The sequence below is a fragment of the Fistularia commersonii genome, chromosome 4 (genome assembly GCF_037954325.1).
Source record: "Fistularia commersonii isolate RoL2024-O1a breed Wild chromosome 4, RoL_Fcom_v1.0, whole genome shotgun sequence".
In the NCBI taxonomy this organism is placed as follows: domain Eukaryota; kingdom Metazoa; phylum Chordata; class Actinopteri; order Syngnathiformes; family Fistulariidae; genus Fistularia; species Fistularia commersonii.
This window is the reverse complement of record NC_141287.1, coordinates 6,758,500-6,780,042: the sequence shown is the minus strand read 5'-3', so window position 1 is coordinate 6,780,042 and position 21,543 is coordinate 6,758,500. Positions and strand designations below refer to the sequence as shown.

Below are 21,543 nucleotides of genomic sequence, written 5' to 3'. Positions count from 1 at the left end.
ATGCGGAGCAGATGACGACTATGCAACATATGAGATTGACAAATGTTTCTGTGTCATTCATGGCATGGTTTTGTCTGCCCGGTTAAAAAAAAACATTCTTCAAGTCACTGCAAGTGCATTGGTATCTGGATCTGCGGAGGCCTTGGGGATTGGAACAACCTGAGAAAAAGGAAATCTGACTATAGATTTTCTTTTTCTAGCAGTATCTTATTTTAATCCTGAGTGGATGAGCAGACAGTGTGAGATATTGTGGAGACAGAATAAAATCCCAGCATTGCTTGCTCATCATTTTGGGCCTTTTTCCTGACTCTGGCAAAGACAGAAGGACAGCAAGAGACCAAAAGAAGTGATAATAAGTATCTAAAAGAATGTATGGAAGAATATCAATGAAAGGCAAGTTGAAAGAAGATTAAGAAGTGTAGTGGTGAATGATGAGTTAAAAAAAGTCACAATTGATTAAGGATATATTCTCCCAGGTGTTTAGCTGAGCGGTTGGTATGAGTTGGAAAAATATGTTAGACAAAGCTCCTGGCTCTACCAGTTGCTAACCAGGTGACCATACACTGTCTGTCAGTGATCCACAAAGTTAAGAGCCACACTAACACATTTTCTTTTACGAAGAACCAGGCTTTGCGAAATCATTTGACAAATTTTGCACCTCTATTGAATTGGAGGTGATAAATTCAAGAATGGTGTCTGATAAAGCCAATACCTGGCCAACACAGCTGCAATAGCATCCTGCTGCAAGGCCTGACCAAACCCACAGATATGTCTGGTATGTGGACATACAATGTGCTCCTTTTTGACATAACTCAAAACACTTATTTTAACCTTCTTTAAACTGAATTAGCTTCAATATGTCAAGTTAAAGATGTTTAATAGGATCTCAAGTTTTCTGGGTAGAGAGAAATAGAGAAAAAGTCAACTTGGACATTGCACACAGGGAGTGTCTGGTACTAAAATTCCTTGTGAGAAACACAAACACACACACACAAACACAAACACACAAGACTAATATGTTCCCAGAATGTCTTATCAATCAGGCCAACTCAGCATATTTATAGTTTAACCATAGCTCAACACCCTTATCTGCAGTATTTTCCATTACAGTGAAACTCCTCATGCAAGCTATTGTCCTTTGGTGTTCTACCCTCGACTTGCTTCTTCTTTGACAAAGTGAGCATGTATCACTGTTATCAGAGCCCAGCCTCGTCTAAACCTCCCAATTTTCAACATCAGATTACGTTAATTGACTTATTTTAATGCGTATGTTTTAACTTTCTATTTTACCCTAAAATATCATAAATGAATATAAATAGATGCAATGTAATAAAAATGAAAAATAAAAAATAGAAAAAAATAACAGTAGAAAAAATACTTTTCCAGCAAGTGATGTCCCATTATTTGTGTACTTCAGTTGATATACATACTTTGGGGGTGGCGTGGTGCAGCAGGTGGAACAATCATCTTTGGAACCGAGCATTCCTGGTTCAATTCCTGGCTCCTCCTTGTGTGTTGAAGTGTTGTTGAACAAGACACTGAACCCCTAATCGCTCCCCTGGTGCTGATGGACGGCAGCCTACTGCTCATGGTTCATCCATGATGGGTTAATTGCAGAGAACGAATTTCCCCCACGGGAATTAATAAAGGATACATTATTGTCATGGTAGGTTCCTGCCTAAGGTCTAGATTAAATGAATTAAATCTAACATATCCTTCAGAAAAAGTCCAATTACCATGGTACATTTAGATTCCCTGATGTGGAGTAGTGTGATTACCCCTCATAGCAATTCTTGTGAAGATGCCACAGTAAAGGTGTTTGCCAGTTGTAGCACTGAATGTATAGATTCCTTGGTTATTGATGATGTGGAACTCTGAGGCTGTTCAGTAAAACCTGGTCAGCTGGTGAGTAGCTGCACCATCAAGCCAACATAGATCACTATTAACTCTGTGCGCTAACAGATTGGTTCTTCAATCTGGTCAATATAAATGATCAATAACATACAGATCTACACCCAAGATATGAAAGAAAATGTAATCACAGGAATAATTTGTCCCTTGTTGATTCTAAGTAATAATCTTTTTCTATTTGGTATTTAAAAGTATGAATGCCTTTGTGTTTATCTAAGTGTAAAGATTTGTATGAATATGTGTGAAATATTTGTGTGGTTGAGTAAAAACTACTATTTCATTGTGATATAGTCTGAGGTGTTATAACAGTGAAGGTGGGACTAATGTGTATTGCTCATGAGCTATTCAGGTGACCTGTCTCTTCTCTTGCCCCCATTGAAGCCAATTTCAGGCTTGGCTAAGTCAGGATTTCCTCAGCTTTCCTGACCATGGCTGATGGACCAAGGCCAACCATCAGTCTAAATTCAGTCATAGCTACAGTTTAGAAGGTGTGTGGAGTATAACCCATGTGGTGGGACAATATCTTCAAGAAGGAAGACCAATTTTTGCCAAAAAATGAATAAAACAAAAAATCTAAATCATACCAAATATTATTCATGCAAAGAATTCTGACATTTCTGAGTTATCTGAAAACTTATTTACAGGATGTAGAGGGAGGGCTAACAACAAGCTACTGTATACTGCTAACTTGTGTGACTCTGACACTACATTGGTTTAATAAAATGAGTTCAAGCTCAATGTGAGAGGGACTGGTGTTGCCTTGATTTATGGTGCTTCATCACACACAGAGCAACAGAATAGCCCTGTCAGAGGTGACTGTTTATATCCACACTGCTTGTAGGTAGTTCCTGAACTTGCACTTCAGCATAACTCCAGAATAGCTGCTACAGTCTCTTAAGGCAACCAATACTAAGTCCTACTTCCTTGTTGTGATTTAAGTCTGTCTGTCTCACAAAGTAAATGTAATGTTGTTGTTTAATTGCACTGCAGGGTAATCTGATAGTACTTATTATTATTACACATGGAGTTGTGAACAAAAAGCATGAGTGTATCATCTAGCACATTCGGTAAAAGCCATATTAAGTAAGCCGCAGCATGGTTTCATTGATATTGGAGGAAAACAGAAGAAAATAAAGGGAGGCCAGACAAAGGAGGGGGGTTGTGAGCATCCAAGAGCAACAACATGCACTTCAAAAGTCCTTTAAACAGGCATGAATTTTTTTATTTTATTTTTTAAATTACTAGTGTGACTTCAGCACATTCACAGGTTCACTTTGTAATAGTTTCACTTTTAGTTACATAATTGTTGAACTCCATGTAATTGCATCTCCTTTTTATTCTGCTGCCCCGCTGGGATCTCACCGCCAATCTGTGGCTGCACACATGTGCACTTCTAAAAAACTAATCTGAAGCCCAGTTATGCATGAAAGTTGCAAAAAATACTGGTGTAACTTATAAGAAGCCAGCCAGGGGAATTCGTGTTTCGCTAATGTTCTATCCCAATTATAGAAACATCTTTGCTTTAAGATGTAATATAGCTGAACAGTAATCTGATTACATTAGTTTATCTATATTTTGACTGTTTAATTTTTGACGATGTACAAGCGATATGCATATCTATCTGAAATTGATACAACGGGTAAAAACCTGTAGACAATATAATCTGTAAAAAGAATTGATGTATTAATCGGGAAAATAAGTAGCACTCTGCTATCCACTAACAGGTGTCAAAGACATTTGATAGCACAGATTTTAAAATAATAATATATATATTATATAATAAATCATTTGTATAACATTTGAATACTCATTATTTATACCAGAAAAAGGTTGAGGTTTAGAGAATGGAAAATTAGAGCATGTATTAAAATGTAACGCTCTGTAGTGGTAGACAAAACATGTGGTTCCTGTCATAGATATTTATGTATTTGCACTCGGTGTCCATTATCATGCCTGGGTTTTCCAGGCCCGAGGCCAAAGCCATTGCAACACCCAAGGGAGGGAGAGCTGGGAAAGAGTGAGGAGGGTCACCCTCTCCTCTCATTAGCTGGGTAATGAGCCGTGCCATGAAGATGATATTAAGCCACACAGTCTTTAAATCTCTAATAGGTGCCTCAACTTCCTAAAAAAAAGCATATGCTAATATGATCACGATCACAAAATACAAATATACACAACAGGAATCCAAATTATGCTCATGTCAGGCTTTGTGTTATTACAGTTATGGTTAGACCTTGACAGCCCTAAATTGTAACCTACTTTGCATATTCCCTGCCATTGCCATTCGTAAAATCAAACACAACCAAAATAGAATGAAAATATGTAGTTAAAGAGAAAAAATTGCACAGAACGGCACACAGAAGGGAAAAATAAAAGCCTCGAGCTTATCTTTCACATTTTAGTTTCTTGTGTCTCTGAGTCCATTTGTGCGGGCCAGTAGTGGGCGTCACGTACACACTAACTAAAGTGGCCTCCAATCGAAAACTGAAGGTGACATTCAAAAGATAAGAGCCCATTGTATTAGGATTCTCTATAGGATACTGGCTCCTTTCTCCTTAGCTACTACTCTCTTCCTAGCCTTTCTTCTCTTCAGCTAAATCCCTAAATAAGCCTGTGGTCCATTAAATCCCATCAATGGAGTACAGGATTTAAGTTTAATTCATAAACAAAAAAAAATACGCTCAGTAGCAGTCCAATATACAGCATCTAATTTACCTTAACTCTCATTAATAGAATAAATATGGATATGGCCTATCCATGAATGAAAAAATTGAAAATGGAAAAAAAAACCCTGCCTCGGCCATCTTAGCCAAATGGCACATCCGTAAAACTGTGACTTCCCATACTAGACCTCAAAAAGCACATTCAAATGTCAATTTTCTCAGCCTCCCCAAGACACACAAACACAATATGATCTGCAACACTAAAAATGGCAAATGTGATAAATAACTTCAAGGTGTCGATGCTTGTGGCCGCTCTCTGTAACCACCATACACAATTCTCAACCAAATTGAGAAGCATATCATTCAGATGTATGATTACCTCTGTGCCAAATCATACATGCTGTATGCATGTGTATATATGCAGGGGGGTATGTAAGTGCTTAACTGGAAAAACATCCTGCCATCCCCTGTAACAGTGAAAAAGTGTTTTATTGAAGGATGGTGAATGCAGACTAGTCAGAAATGAAACATAATACAAAGCCCTTCACTAGATGGCAGTATGGTTAGACAGTACAAATAATCAAACACAGCTGCCCGCTTTATCATTGCAGTTGAACAGCAAACCATGGATGATTGGATAATAAGGGAATCTAATATTTACCACAGCATTTATTATTCAGAGTATGTGGTGGTAAATCCTTCCCTAGGGCAACTGTCTGTTTTGTCTCAAAAAGTAAAACAGATTAGTAGCCATGGGGACAGGATATTAAAATTCTATCATATATTTCAAAGAAATGTTTTTTTTTGTTGTATTTTTGGCATTAAAATTGGAAGAAAATTGTTTTTAGTGATGAGGCTCATTCTTATCGTCATAGAAGAAAAAAGTATTAGGTGAAATGACATCCCATATGACGGGATACACCTATATTAAAAATTAAACACACAGGCTCTGGTGTTTAGATCAGGGTGGAAGAACGAGACCGTCACCTTCCAGTTTGTCGTCCACAGGGTGAACTTACACAGCCACACCCTCTACATTGCTCATATGTCCCTGGTAGACATTTGAAGAACATTGAGGATATATCAAGACAAAAACGCTATCAGAAAGCAATGTGCATCATGAACTGATGGTTTGTTATTCTCAGTGTAATCAACTGTATGATTTTCTCAGACATATTTAACATATTCACGCACACACACACACACACACATACACACACACACACACACACACACACACACACACACACATAGTCTATTATTCACATCACATCACATCCATCCATCCATCCATCAATCCGTCCATACATACATACATACATAGATCCGTACAGCCACCTATCCATCATTGGATTTGGCTATCTGTTTAACTAAGTAGACATTAATGCATCTGTCCCTCACTATAATCATCCATCAGCATTAACATTAACCATCATTAACATCCTTCAAGCATCTATCTGTCCATGCATCTATTTTCATCATTATCTTAATCATGTCCACCCACCCATCCATCCATCCATCCATCCATCCATCCATCCATCCATCCATCCATCCATCCATCCATCCATCCATCCATCCATCCCACAGCATGTTTATATCTGTCTATCATCCATATGTCCATCTATTCTATAATCACCATCACTGCCATCCATTTGTCAGTGCACGAACCTATCCATTCGTCCCTGAGTCCCTCTATGCACCCATCTGTCCATCCATCCATCCATCCATCATGATCACTGCCCTTGGGGTAAACAGTAGTTATTGTGTGAACATCCACAGGCACATGATAAACACCTTTAGACGGTACTCGGTGTGCAGGACTGATTTGTCAGCTAGGCCATCGGTCCCTGCCATCGCACAGCCCACCGACCTGTGACGGAAGATGAGGGTAGAGCAATAATCGAATAGACATGATAATTTTTCACAATCCACAAAGTCCTGAAACACATTCCTGTTGCCTTCCTCAAACATAGACTAAAGTAACAGGGAAATCATTATGAAACTAAACAAAAAAGGAGCTTTTATGAGGAATTGAGGCGAGGGGAAGGTATAAGCAAACTGTCAATGGAACAATAAATGTTGTACTCACATATATTCTAAATCATTTTCTCATGCAATTAGCTTTGTGGAGTAAAATGCAAACCTAAATTACCCATTAATTTATTTTGTTTGAACATTTGACAAATACTTTAAGACCATAAACACACCCAGACCAAATTGGTGACTTTCAATATCCCACCAAGCTGCTGTACATCTACAAACTGAGCCTTATTGCAGTTCCACCCTCCCAGTAATGGCAGCATTGTCACTTCATTCCACACATAAATCAAATTAGCCTGTATGATCACCCATTTGTTTCTGCACTGAAGTATGAATGTTTTAAGATTATTTTTCATGAGCAATGCGACACCCTTCCAGTTTTCTCATCAGCCAGGAACAAAAATACACCTGGGAGGCTGACATGTGTGGTTAGAGATCGAGGCGTAGATGTGTCTACGTCCTTCTTTTACTTTTGTTTTTCTCAGCTGTCTACCTTCAGTTCATTAAAAATTTCAAGCAAGCCTAATTTAACACAATAACTGCGGTATATTCTGATGAGCGGGTAATTTATTTCTGAGAGACGAAGGCATCCCTGTAGCCTCTGCATCTTCACTGTGGTTTAATCTATCAATTTTTGTGGAGTCTGATTACTCTCACCTCTGCATCCATCACCTCACATGGTTTCTGATATTTGAATTGCAAGTATGAAAGAATTTGTGTATTTGATACTTGGGAAATAAAGCCAAATACACAACTAATATGAAGTAAAACCTCTCCTTCAAATCCACAATTCCAATACCATTAATAGAATGTGTAATATCTGATGAATTGGATTTTGGTTACTTAATAGCATAAACTTGCTAGCAAACCTGTGTAAGTGTCAGTTCCTTATAGTAATATCGTAACCTACATCTGTTACTGATGTCCAGCAGGGAATGCATATAGACTTCTGGTTCAGCTCTAAAGAAAGTGGTCTACTTTGGCACAATGTATCATTTCTCAGTAGAACGACACTTTAATTACAATCTTTATTGAGAAAAAAGGCCATTTAAGAGTCTGAGATTTACTTTAAAAGCTTTCAATGGACTTTAAAATGATAGCCAATATGAATGTGATGCTGAAAAGGGTTCAGTTCTAAATATATAACAAAGAAACAAAACAGAACAATGAAAATGCACCTGATTTACCTACTTCTTAGTTGGTCCTGAGAGATTGGACAATATAATGTGGGAGAAAATGAGGATAAAATAAAAATGTATATTTTCCATTAGTAAATGAAATACATCAATAATTGAGATGGATAAGTGATTTGCAGCTCAAACTATGAGTGAATTAAATTTCAGGGTCAGTGGAGAGTGGGAGGGTGGAGTGATTACAATGCATGGATTCAGGGCAATTCCACTGGAAGACAGCTTACATCATGCATCATTACACCAGATATTTCACCACGGTGAGTTAACATTAGAGTGGCACTGCAGTGTTCTAGTGATCAACTGGATCACAATGGGAGGCCCTAAACGAAAAGCTGTGACTTTTTGGAAGAAAAAAAAAAAAAATCAAATAAAAATTAATTGTCTGTTGAATATTGACATAGGCAAGTCTCTTCCCTTTCAGACGGGAGTGCAAATTAACTGTCCTTGTTGATATTTTTTTCAATGTGCTAGAGAGTTTATAGCCTGAATGATGTATATATATATATGTATATCCATGTAACAGTCATCTCTAAAAGTAGTAATGGATCCATCAGCATTCGTGTCTTTACTTCTTATGTCGTCCACTCCCTACTTTAGTTTCTATCACACTCTTGCTTTTCATCTCTTTGTACTCCCTCGTTTCTCTTTTTTGCTCCCTCTGTCTCTCTTTTTGACATCCTTATTGGTCGAGACAGAAGGCTGCCCGTATTGAGCTCAGCCCTGTCCAAGGTTTCTGCCCAGTGAAATGCAGTCCTGCCTTTGTACCATCCAAAGTGCCACTTTATGAATAGACACTATCTCGACAAGACTGCATCACTGAATAATGTACACAGTGATACAAAGTCATATTTTAGTATTTAGGCACACAGATTAGCATTATCAATAAAATTATCAAGTAACGACTACAGATGCAGAAAATCATGAAGCTGACAAATGTTTAGATGATAGGGTCTGTTTAAGATAACTGCCATCAGTAATTGGAGACTTCTGGTACCAGCTCTATTGAACAGTTTTAGTGCCTATAGATGTTTTGCTGTGTGTTTCCACTGCAGTGGCACAGTTGTTAACACCATTAGCTCTGTGTTCATTCCCTTGACTCATAGGGCAATTCTGAAAATACCAACAGCACGGCAGGCAGTTTGGCCTCTTAGGTGTGCATTTTTTACGCAGTACTACTCAGAGATATTTCCTTTTCTATATTAATGTACTGACTTTGCAATTTTGCACTCAAAGAACAAAATGCTGCCGACCTAGGACACTAGGAAGCAGAGTAACATTCTTCAAGATGGATCAAACCATTGTCTAAAAAAAAAGTAGTAATACAATGATCCACATTCAAGTATCTGGTCTGATAAGATTTGAAAGTTTTGAAAGATCTGTTGACAGTGAGGTGGTCAAGACACATGGTGGAGATTTCATGTGTTTTTGCTCAATGGATCCACAACTCTGCAGAATAGTCTAGCAAAATGGCCCTTGGCATAAGGCCAACTGAGACCTTTCAGTAAATGTTGTGTATTCTTTACATGCCTATATGGAATCTGTCTTGGCTCTCCATGCACAGACCAAAAGCCATACTTCGATTCATCTAAAAGAGATTGAATGTCTGTATTTCTACACATCAAGCCACTTACTGACTGGTGACCCCATGCTGAACCCAGACTCTTGCCAGTTGAAATTCTTCCAACATTGCCAAAATCCTCTATGAAGGTTATATAGATAGTCAATGGAGTGACAATTCTAAACAATGTAAACACCTTCATATCCATGTCCCATGTAAACTTAGTCATTGCGCCTACAGTAAAAGGACCCTCAGGACTAAATGGTATTGCGACTTGAGTACTGCATGCGGTTATTTTTATTCATCTTCATTAAATTTCACTTTATAAACCTGTAAGGTCAAATTATTCATTTAGTGGATAATCTCTGCTCTGCAGGAAGGCTGTGGTGGTTGTAATTTATAAGGTGACATTGGTTGTGCCATGAAAAAAAACAACAACTTAATAGATGGCTGACTGGCATCTTGCACAATTGTGTAGGCGAGCTGTATCACTGAGAGCTTGACAGCTCATGTGAAATACATTCCAACATCACATACGGTCACAGAAAAAGTCATGAGTGGCACATCTGTCTCCTGACCCATGCTACATTATTTTAAGTCCAAAATAATATAGTGCCATTTACCCTTGAGGATGGAAAAAGTACAGACCCATTCAAGTTTTACTATCTCTGACATACAGAGCATGTTCAGAAAATTATGATAAATAGTTTATCCTTTATTAATCCCTTGTGGGGAAATTTGTTCTCTGCAATTAACCCATCATAGATGAACCATGGATGAAATGCTGTCGTCCACCAGCATCAGGGGAGCAGTGTCTTGCTCAACAACACTTCGACACACTAGGAGGAGCTGGGAATCAAAACAGGAATGTTCAGTTCCAAAGACAATTGCCACCCACAAAAGACATATTTTAACCTTCTATTATCAATAATATAAAAAGATATGATATTGAATCTCTATCCGCGCTGCTGCCAAAGAAAATCAATTCATGAAAAAAAATCAGTAAAATCAGTAAAAAAAAACAATACAAGTCCAACAACTTCATCAATATCTGCATCTAAATGAACCACAGTCAACTAAATATATGTCGTATACACTCTGTGATGAGTATAGTTTTAATGGCATGGAAAACATGTCACCTATTATTTTACCATCAAACAAAAAGTAAGCAAAAAAAAAAACAAATAGGTTTTACATGAATAGACTTTTTGGTTATGATTTATCTATCTATTTCATTTCAGAAACTATCTGTGTACCCTCAACTGGCTATGAAGAAGGCTGGATTAACAATCTGCCATGGAGGAGAACGTATATAAAGTCATTCACACTGTGAATACTAATTAATATTGATCCTCTATTTCTCATGCAATTTTGGGCATAATATCCATTAAGAATCAAACATGTATAAAAAATGTAGGTTACCAGGACAATGGACCCCTGTGGACACCAAATTTGTAAACTAGCATTGCAAATTAAGTATTTATCATTTACACTGTATTTGATATATGTATTTAATTGCCTTTTATTCATAGGGAAATAGATGGGGAAAGTAAGATTTGAAATGAGAAGCTTAAGCAGACGGAATGATATGATGTGCCGGATCTGCTTTTATTACCTGGATTTTTCAGGCCACAATGAAATTTGTTGTATTTTGCTGGGTTCAGAAAAGAGCAGTATATTCTTGACAGCCCTGCATACTCAAGCAGATCTTTATCTGGGTTGATTTCGGCACATTGCTTTGTATTTCTACTTTGAGAAGCAGAGAGCAGGATTTAGAAACCAATAACATTTAGAAAGCGCTTTCTGTGCTTCTTCTGAAGAAGCACAAGAGAGATTTTACTCTTAGGGGCTCAAAAATACAACCTTTTTAATTTACACTTCAAGCATGGACACTTTTCCTTGCTGTACGCAGGTTGGCTTGATCTTGATCAATCACAAATTATGCATTAAAGCTGGGTGATGGGGCTGGAAAATAACATCCTTGATTCCCTCACTCAAATTGTATTTTCATATTTCAATCCACGCCAATATAGCCAAAAAATGCAATTATTATTTGTTTGACAATTTAAGATAAAACTGCATATTAAAGTAAACCAATGAAGGCTCACCATGAATCCTCAGTGTTCACGTATACTTTATCTACCTTGAATCACAAGACAGATGCATGGATGGATGCGCTGGTGCTGCCTGATCCGTTTACACACATCGATTGATGTCGTTCGGAAAGTTAATTGGATAACACTTCACAAATCAGAGTACATCGTGTAGTCTTTCAATGTATTTCTCGGCTTGGTTTGATGTGCCCATTTCAAAGCTTACATAACTGGCCTTCAGCAAATTGTGGCAGATGCCTTTTTTCTTTTTTTGTGAAATGGTGATCATCATCAATGCTCTATTCATGGTTATTCTCTGTATCCATAATTGAAGCACCTGTAAAATAGGCAATTTTACAGTTACTGCTTCCGCTCACTCAGCTGTGCATCTGTCCTGGCGAGCTGAGGTTTGCTGCTATTCAATCATTTATATACACGCTGCTGAACATTCATGTGGACGTGTATCCCTGTTGTCTGCAGTAGTGTAGTCTAGTGGCATTATTTTCAATACAAAACATTTTTGAAATAAATACATTTTATGAGTCAGAAAACCAAGATGCTCATGGAATGTCTCATTTCACATACACACGCATGTACGCACATGTACACAGACAGAAGCACGCACGCACACGCACGCACGCACTCACTCATGCACGCACACACGCATGCGCGCACACACACACACACACACATACACACACACACACACACACACACACACACACACACAAACAAAAACAAAACACTGCTGGCCAGCATATGATTATATGATGTACTGCATTTAAAATCTCTTCACAACCTTTTTAAACACCATCCACAATTAATAACATTCTATTCGGCAGATGGTGATTCATTTTGATGTTAAAGCATCTGATAGTTCTAATGTTTTAGTAAAATTGGAAAATAATTTTAAATGTAATTTATATCTTATGGAATCTTTCAATAACGAAGAAAGGAATTTCCCCTGACACTTGGAATGACAGCCCTTTCATAACAGACTATGTGTGTTTAGGCTGCATACATAATGCTCTGGAAAAAGGCAGAAAAAGGAACTTAATGTAACTTAAATTCAATTCTTGTCACAATGCAAATGTCTTTCAAACACGTTAGCGATTTTCATTTATTACATACAGACTGCAACTTTCTTTTAAAACACTACTACATCAAATTTAATCACAGGCATGAATGTGAGCACTATGTGTGTGTGTGTTTTCATTTCACCAGGCCACTGGCATTGTTTCTAACAACACAGCAGTTTTAATCATTTTATTATGCCTTTCCTGCTTGAATCTCCTCCAGTACTGGAGAACTTGAGGCTGGAGGTGTACAGACACAAAAAGGTGGTGCAGGAAAACCACAAATGCCTCTAGGCTTCAAACAAAGCTTAATGAAAATGTTATCAGAAAAAGAGGTAGAGTGGAGGGCAGAGAGGCGAGTGGCTCTGTACCGTTTGTGAAGCAGAAATGAAAGGAGTGAAAAAGGAGGAAGAGGATGATGGGATGGAAAAGATCATTCGGCGAAGAGGCAGTTAAACAAATATATAATCACGAACATCCATGATGAAATATACATTCCATTCTTCAGAATATAGACCGAGTTTTCAATATTTTAGCACCAAAACAGAGCAGTTTTCTATTCCATGCAGTAATTTGCCAGACTGTGGCAGATCATTAGCGCCAACCAACAACAAAGAAAACCTGATTCCACAACCATATGAATGAGGTAAAGAGTTCCCATGAAAAGGTGGAGCTTCTCACATATAATACTGTGATAGGAGCTCATGTTTTAGGATCAACACTGCAAAGGAATGGAGAGTTTTGAAAAGAGGTGAAGAAATATGTGCAAGCAGGTTGGAACAGGTGGAGAAAAGTATTACAGGTAAAGTGTGATAAAAGAGTATCAGCAAGAATGAATGAAAAGGTGTGCAAGATGGTGGTGAGAACAGCAGTGGTGTACGGCTTAAAGGCAACTGCATTGAAGAAAAGACAAGAAGCAAAGCTGGAGGTAGCAGAGATGAAGATGTTTAATAGCTCTTTGGGAGTGAGAAGGATATATAGGATCAGGAATTAGTCCATCAGAGGGACAGCACATTTAGATGTTTGGAAGATAGAGCCAGAGAGGCCAGCTGGAGACAGTTAAACATGTATAGAGTAGGGATAGTGAATACCTGGGTAGAAGGATAATATGGTTGGCAGGAAGCCTGAAGGAGGACTAAAGAGGCAATTTATGAATGGAGGAAGTAGGACACCAAGTTAGTTGTTATGAGAGAAGCAGATGCCGGGGAACAGGAGAAAGGAAAGGAGGAAGACGATGTATTGTTTTTTTTAGAATGTATTTTATAAATATAATTATAGTTTATAGAAGTGACTTAAACGGACTAACATCATCAATTTATATAACTTTCATACCTGTTTGAGCTTCTTCAAGTCCTCATCAAGCTCAAGATTGTCCAATATAACTGCCACAAAAAGGCTGAGCAGAATCTATAATGTAACAGGAAAGACCCGTGAGAACACATGCAATAGCTGAGCATATTGCATGCTTAAGTTATCACCTACAGATCACACAAACAGGTTTGTGCCAAAAACTCCAAAAAGCCATGAAATTATATTAGTTGCTTGTTCTCTCGTGGAAGACATCCTGTCTGTCTGGGATGAAGTGTGACTCATCTTTCCTGTCTGCGCCGTATGATGGCTTCCCTTATCAGGAGCCCAAATGCTTAAATGTCGGCACTCGTGTGTGCGACTCTGATTCGATGCACCACTTGAGAGAACATTAGAAGGGTGGCAGCACTAATTGATTGCATTAAGAAAACAATTCATGTACCATCTTGTTACTTACATTTATCTCATCCTCTCTTTATTGACCAAAACAAGGAACAGTTTGAAAAGACTACTGAAGACATCCGACGCACAACTCTAACTATACATTGATACCGGTTTAAGTTTGATCTTAACTCATAATTTCACAATATCAAAAGGTCATGTAACTAAGCCAAAAGACTATCCACAAGGGCACATCCTCACCAGGGTAGCAAATAGATGGTAGAGGATGAAGTAAATGGCCACCACTGGAGCCCACATGTGACCTACTGCCACCAGGGTCTGGTCCATTACATCTATCCAGCCCTCCTGGGTTAGGATCTGGAACATGGACATGAACGCCTACAGGAAGGAAAAGAGAATATGAGAGAGAAAATAGGCTAGGGAGCGCACCATATGGGGGGAAAGGACAGACAGGGAGGGACTTACATAGATGAGCAGGCAGAGTTTGACATTTAAACCTGTTTTTTCATATCTGAGCAAATATCACATGGCCAATCACATCTGATTCTGGATGTCTTTCTCCTCCTTTTCTGAGAAAAAGAACTCCATAGCCCTGTGTTGTTCTACTTCTCATCAGTGTTGTTAGAGGTCAGAGGAAGGTGTAAGAGAGAGCCAGCTGCACCACTCTGGCCCCTGGAGTCATAAGACTCACCTGCGCTTTATTCTGAGCACCCCCACCACCACCACCCACACACTCACACACACACACACACACACACACCACTACGTCCTTCACTCCCACATTCAAGTCACCGCAGATAAAGATAAACACAATGGCGCCAGCAGCAGGGGCAGCAAAATGTCAGTTACTACGGTGTGGTCGAGTGTCTGCATACATGTAGGTATGCGTAGCAAGAGAAATACAAAGGACGGGAACAGAAACATATTATAATGCTTATAATAGAGGGATTGCAAAATATATTGGATAGTACACACTAATTATGACATGTCTATAGTAATTCATAACTGGCGATACATATGGATTATACCTGTTATTGCTATCAAAGCTATTGAAATTACACACTTAAGTCCCTGCCTGTCATTATATAGTTGTTAAACTTCAATTATTATTATCCTTACTGCTTCAGTATGGCTTCTTCAGTTATTATCATTATTGCTTCAACTGATTATTCAATCAATAAAACAGCAACATCTAGTAGTATTTTATACGTATATATACATATATGTATATATGTATAGAGGCTTCAACAGAATAATGATAATAATTGATATGGATGATGGTGTCTGTTAAATGGATTTTGTGATTATTTTTTAAAAACCTGTAAGAAATTGATAACGTTCTTAAGGAATTAATAGCTTCTGTTTCTAGTATACTGTGGCACAGTGGTTAGTGTTTCAGCCTTACAGCACAAAGGATTCCCACGAGGGGACCTTCTCTGTGTGGAGTTTGCATGTTCTCCCCTGTGTCTGTCAAAAACATGCAGCAGGTTATTTTGAAAAAGCTTGGGAAAATTGCCCTGAGTGAGTGAGTTAATGGTTGTTTGTTCTATATGTGGCCCAGAAATTGACTGGCAACGCCGCCTCTTGACCGATGACAGCTTGGAAAAGCTGCAGCATCCCCCCGCGACACTGAGTGCAAGATAAGCGGCAGATGGATGATGTTTCTAGTAGGGGATTCATATTCGACACTTATTCATAGTGATCTTAACAAAATTCTAAAAGAATGTAAATAGATATAAAACACCTATCAAGTAACACTTGATGCAAAGTGAATTGCGTGACATAATTTAAAGGTCTTAGCTGCTATGCACACAGAGAAGTTGATTACAATTTACATATATATCTAGTATCCTTGTAACAACCTCAGTTTTGAATTGTTAAAGCGGTCACATAAACTCATGGCACATTATCAAATGACTGTTTTGTAAATTAGTCTTCAAAAGACGTGCTCAGTGTAGGTTTATTGTTTATGCTTTTTTGAAATACCCTCCTGCCTGGATGGAAATGGGGGTGTGGGGGGGCGTTTTCCGAGGGTTTTTTTTTTGTACCCTGGGGAAGGTGGTGAATCTGTCCAGTTCCTCCACGAAGCAGAACATCTGCAGACTGATGGCTGACATGACGATGAGGAGACTGGCGGTGAAAACCACCAGGCTGCCTAGTTTTTTACCAGGACCAAATATCTTGTAGACAAAGTCCTCCAGGGCAGGGGAGATCTTTATTAAACGCACCACACGTAGTACCTGAAGACAAGAAAAGAACATAAGCCTTTTTAGTCTGGTACCGAGAGGATGCTACATTGTTTATGTTTCAGTCTTCAGGTGCAAACTACAGGTATTGATTGTGAGAGGTGGGGTGTTGTCTTATTGGTAAAGTAGCAGAGAAATTGTGTTCTGTAAGATGACTGCCCCTGAATGCCATGTGATGGAAACACCAGCCAAATGATAATGCATCTTGGTCACAGTTTCAGCTGGGATCCTGAGAGAAAGTATTGCTCCAACTCTGTATTTGATGCCTCTGGCCAAAAATTTTTCGCCTTTGGAATCCTATCATGGCAGATGAATGGCCATCCGCCGTTGTATAAAGTACACATTCACAATATTCACACGCCTGTCCCACAAGAACATAGTCCATTTCACAACAGATGGATGCTCTTAGGAAATGGCCAAATGAGGATAGGATTGAACCACCAAATTTTACGTCTGTTTCTTTTGTTCACTTCATTCCAAGCCAGAAAATAACAAAACTCTAGGGAACTGCAATAATATCAACACTGCTGGAATAAAGGCGGATGTGGACGAGTCTGTATCAGATTTAGAAAGGTTTAATATTTGTCACATGGCATTTAGTCAGGTATGTTTCCGACAGTCATCACACTATGAAACCCTGGTGGTTTCCCGACCCCTTTTAACTGCTTGTCTCAAACCTGTATGCTTACTGTCTCCCACTGATCATTATATAGGTTTGTTATTCCGATTCCTCATCAATAATGTCCAAATACACACAATTAAAGACATGCATTTGTTTGTTTGTAGGGTAAACTAGTTACAGCAGATTTATAAAGAGCAGCACAGCCATAGGAATCCATAGAAACTGGTTGAACATTGATGTTGCTGCTGGGATCCTGATGCAGCCAACAAGTATATCATGACTGGATGAAGATATATCTTTTTTTATATCTTATACTAAGCAGTTATCATATCCAGGTCTCTCTTTGGTAGGTTTTTCTAGCCAAACCCCTTTTAAGAATAAGAAGAAGAGGGAAGAACTCAATAAAGTACTGTCTTAACTCACCAAACCCATGATTTCATTATCACTATCAGTTATATGTACATGCACCACAACATTTTTGTCCATTATAATTGAATCATGATCAACAGGAAGCAATTTAAAAGTACAGTTAGTACAGCAGTTATAGGTTCGGTGTCTTGCTCAACAACACTTTGACAGGCAAGGAGGAGCTTGCAACCTTCAGTTCCAACTGATGTCACCTGAGCCACTCCATGTTATGGCATGTTATAGTAGCATCCCTGTAACTAAGCTGATTTTTCAGCCTCCTGCAGCACTAGGCCAGGTTTGACATAAAAATTGAATTCATCACAGCCTCATCACACTGTACAGTAGCTAACACAGATATCCCATCTATTTTAGATCCACACTGACTTGAAACCAGTGACCAATATAAAAAACTTGCGGCCCTACCAGAGACCCGAAAATCATACAATACCCCGCATTTCCAAATCAGTGAAGTGACTGTTCCCAAATTCATTGCAATTCTGAACACAGAGAAGCGACTTGTGTTGGTTGATTTAAAGTCATTCTGGCAGGCAGCTGTGCATGTGTGGCTCGAAGGGATATGAAACGTTGTCCAGAGTGACAGAGATTGGTTAGGTGACCTAATTCAAATACTTTAGAAACATGAAACAGAAAATGTTTAATGCTTGGTTAGGGTAAAATCAGAAAACAGTATGGATCTTTAAGGTAAATTACCGTGGTGAAGAGGAAATATCAGTTTTAAGTTCACTGAATCTAATGTTTGATGAATCATACCTAATCTTGTTCAGATATACAGATGATTAATTTTAGAATGTCTCTAATAACACTAGATGCAACAAAAAATGATAAATAAAAAAATGGTTGATATGATAGGTGTTTTTTATTACATCATTTCGTTGAAAGAATTTGCCACAAAATAAATCAAATTCCAATCATAGGCAGATTGCAGTGACAGTAATTTCCTTTATGGACAAAAAAAAAAAAAAATCAACACATTAAATAAAAATGAATTTGGATGTTAGAATCTGTAATTCTTTATGGATGATTAGAACAAGGAAATGATTAAGACCAATGAGCGACATCTATAACTAAGCAATAATTATAACGATAAGTAGATGGATGAAGGATACTGAAGTGAACATGTCAAGGTTATTGTTGGGATCCGGGGCTAAGGCTCTGGGTGCAGCCCTCGTCACCAGTGAGCCTGATTGAGCAGGTGAATGAATCCAGCTGGGGGTGCCGGAACACCTCTGCTGATCAAGCCCCCCCACACGCCTCATGCCTCTCCTCGCGGGTTCCTGTGACCCCCTGACACCTCTCCTCGCCAGCACACGGTTCCTGTGACCCCCTGACACCTCTCCTCGCCAGCACACGGTTCCTGTGACTCCCTGGCGCCTCTTCTCGCCACATTCCCCACATTGCTTCCTCCATTTCAGCGCCAAAATTTTGTTTGTCCTGGGCCTCCTTTTCAGCAAGGCCCTAAGATGGGCCGAGACCCGGTTCCAGGCCCCATCCTGCTATGGTTGCACCTTCAAGAAATTCTTTCAGGAGTTCAAGCTGACCTTCAGCCAGGATCCCAACAAAACTGCCCGAGCCGCAATCTCAGGATACTCACACAGGGTCAGTGACCTGTTTCTGACTGCTGTTGAGTTTAAGACATTTTCTGCTGCGTCTGGTTGGAACTCTCCCATGCTGAAGAGCACCTTTTTTCATGCCCTCAGTGACTCCTCGAAGGATAAATTAGCTCCCTTGGATGAGCCAGAGTCCCTAGATAGACTGGCCTCTCTGGCTAACAATCTGAGGGAGAGAAGCCAATAGGTTGTGCATGGGACTAACATTTTTCAAGCTCCCCACCAGTGTCTCTACTGTGGATCCTATGGTTATTGTTATTTTGTAGCCCATTCGGCCAAGGAGAGGGGCTATGCAGGAAGGCTGGTGGGCCATCTCAGAACAGATACCTCTACTCAAGCTCCCTGCTAATCTTGTTTTTTACGCCGACACTCTGCCTCACTGCACTCTGACTCGTTGAGAGAGAATCCGATCGCTCACACTCTGGTCCACCAATCCAACATTGAAACAATACCTCTGTCTACACCATTGAACGCTTCGGCTCACCCACAAAGCCAAGCCCTCAGCGTCTATTTCCAGACACCATCATGAAAAAGGCTCTTTGGCTTAAACTGGCTCAGCACCACAACCCACACCATAACCGGTCTGAGCTCAGTCTAATCATGGTCATCTACCTAACTTGTTGCCTGCAGAGTGCCATCCAGCCAAGTCTGCCTCCCACTAATCCCGACAAAGCTGAACCAGTTGACTTGTCTCTGAAGACTATCATGAGTTCAGCCAAGTCTTCAGCAAAGATAACGCTCTTTCTTCCTCCTCACTGCCCTTATGACTGCGCAATAAATCTTCTCCCTGAGGCACCCCTCTAATATTTCCTGTCCGGAAAGGGGGGCCCTGGAGAGGTACATCCACTTGCTACAGGTATTAGCCACCACTCATGTCTCCTTGGGGCAGTGTTTTTCTTTGGTAAGAAGGATGGATTGCCCCAGCCTTGTATCAACCACAGAGGACTGACTCAGATCACCATCAATAAGTTTCCCTTTCCCCTCCTGTCGACAACCTTTGAGCCGGCTCAAGGTGCGTCTGTTTTTTCCAAGCTCAACATCCACGACTTCTACCATCTCGTTTGGATCCGCCAGGGATATTAATGAAAGACTGCCTTAAGATCCCCATTGAGCACTTTGAATACCTAGTCATGCCCTTCGGCCTTTGAAATGCCCCAGCTCATTTTCAAGTCCTGATTAACTATGTACTATGAAAATTTTCTGTGTTTGTCTATCTGGATGACATTCATCTTTTCAAAGTCCATCTTGTACCATGGTCTGCACTTAAGAATCGTCCTGCAGCAGCTGCTGGAGAGGAGCCTCTACGTCAAAGCAGAGAAATGTGACTTTCATGTTCCCTTAAACTACCTTTCTCAGTTACACCCTACAGGGCGAACAGCTCCGTACAGACCCAGCAAAAATGAAAGCAGTCCTGGACTAGCAAATTCCACAAACGTGCAAAAAACTCCCAAGGTTCCTCGGCTCTAATTCTGTTTCATACAGAACAACTTCATACCAAACAACTTCTCCATTGACTGCCCTCACCTCTACCAAGGCCACCTTCTCGGACTTCTGAGGCTAACTCAGCCTTCCTGGACTTGAAGTGGAGGTTCTCCCAGGCACCCAGCCCGATCCCCACAAAGAATTTGTGCTTGAGGTCGACGCCTCTGAAACAGGTCGGCACAGTCCATTCCCGACACTAAAACTCTGATGGAAAGCTTCACTCTTGTGCCTTTTACTCCCATAGGTTATGCCCAGCCAAGAGGAATTTCTTGCCATTAAGCTTGCTTTGGAGGAGCGGCAACATTGGTTGGAGGGTGCTGAGGATCCGGTACTAATATGGATTGATCACAAACCTAGCTTACCTACGGTAAGCCAAGCGTCTTAACTCTTGTCTATCCTGGTTCAACATCATCTATCAGTCCAACACCACAGCTGTCAGTGCAGGCGCAAGCCTGTTTGTGTGAGTATCTTGTGCCCTTAGCCTGCCCAGGATTTTGGGGGGGGGCACCCTGCATACTCCGTCCAACATAATGTCAATTCCCATCCGTGGGCCCGGGGGTGGCAATACCTGGTGGATCGGGAGGGTATTGGGCCTACCACGAGCCCTTCGGTGCCAGATAGTTGGTTGTTCCTTGCTAGTTAATTACCTCCTGCATTCTGTCCTGCACATCCTCACCAGCTCCTAGTTGCTGTGACTCCTGATGCCTCTCCTTCCCAGCCTCTGCTTCCTGTCACCCCTGGCCAGCTCCTAGTTCCTGAGACCCCTGAAACATTCCCCAGGAGACAACCCTATGCCTGCACAGCCCTCCATTCATATTCCTCGTCAAAATGCCCTACCTCGGGAGTGTCCTTGCATCAGGCACACCTTCCTTAAACATAAATTACATCATACTGAGGTTTGAAATGGCTCTCC

The 21,543-nt window shown here is 39.9% G+C and overlaps 1 protein-coding gene across 5 annotated transcripts in view; it reads right to left on the bottom strand.

The window, feature by feature from the left end:
• nalcn (sodium leak channel, non-selective) overlaps positions 1-21,543 on the bottom strand; it is a 70,215-nt gene that overhangs the window by 17,653 nt on the left and 31,019 nt on the right. For all 5 annotated transcript variants that reach the window (XM_086144938.1, XM_086144937.1, XM_086144935.1 and 2 more), the window contains 3 exons: positions 16,293-16,484; positions 14,485-14,622; positions 13,867-13,941 (listed from right to left, as the gene is read on the bottom strand). In XM_086144938.1, coding sequence (XP_086001064.1) covers positions 13,867-13,941; positions 14,485-14,622; positions 16,293-16,484 — 405 coding nt within the window. The remainder of the gene's footprint in view (positions 1-13,866; positions 13,942-14,484; positions 14,623-16,292; positions 16,485-21,543) is intronic.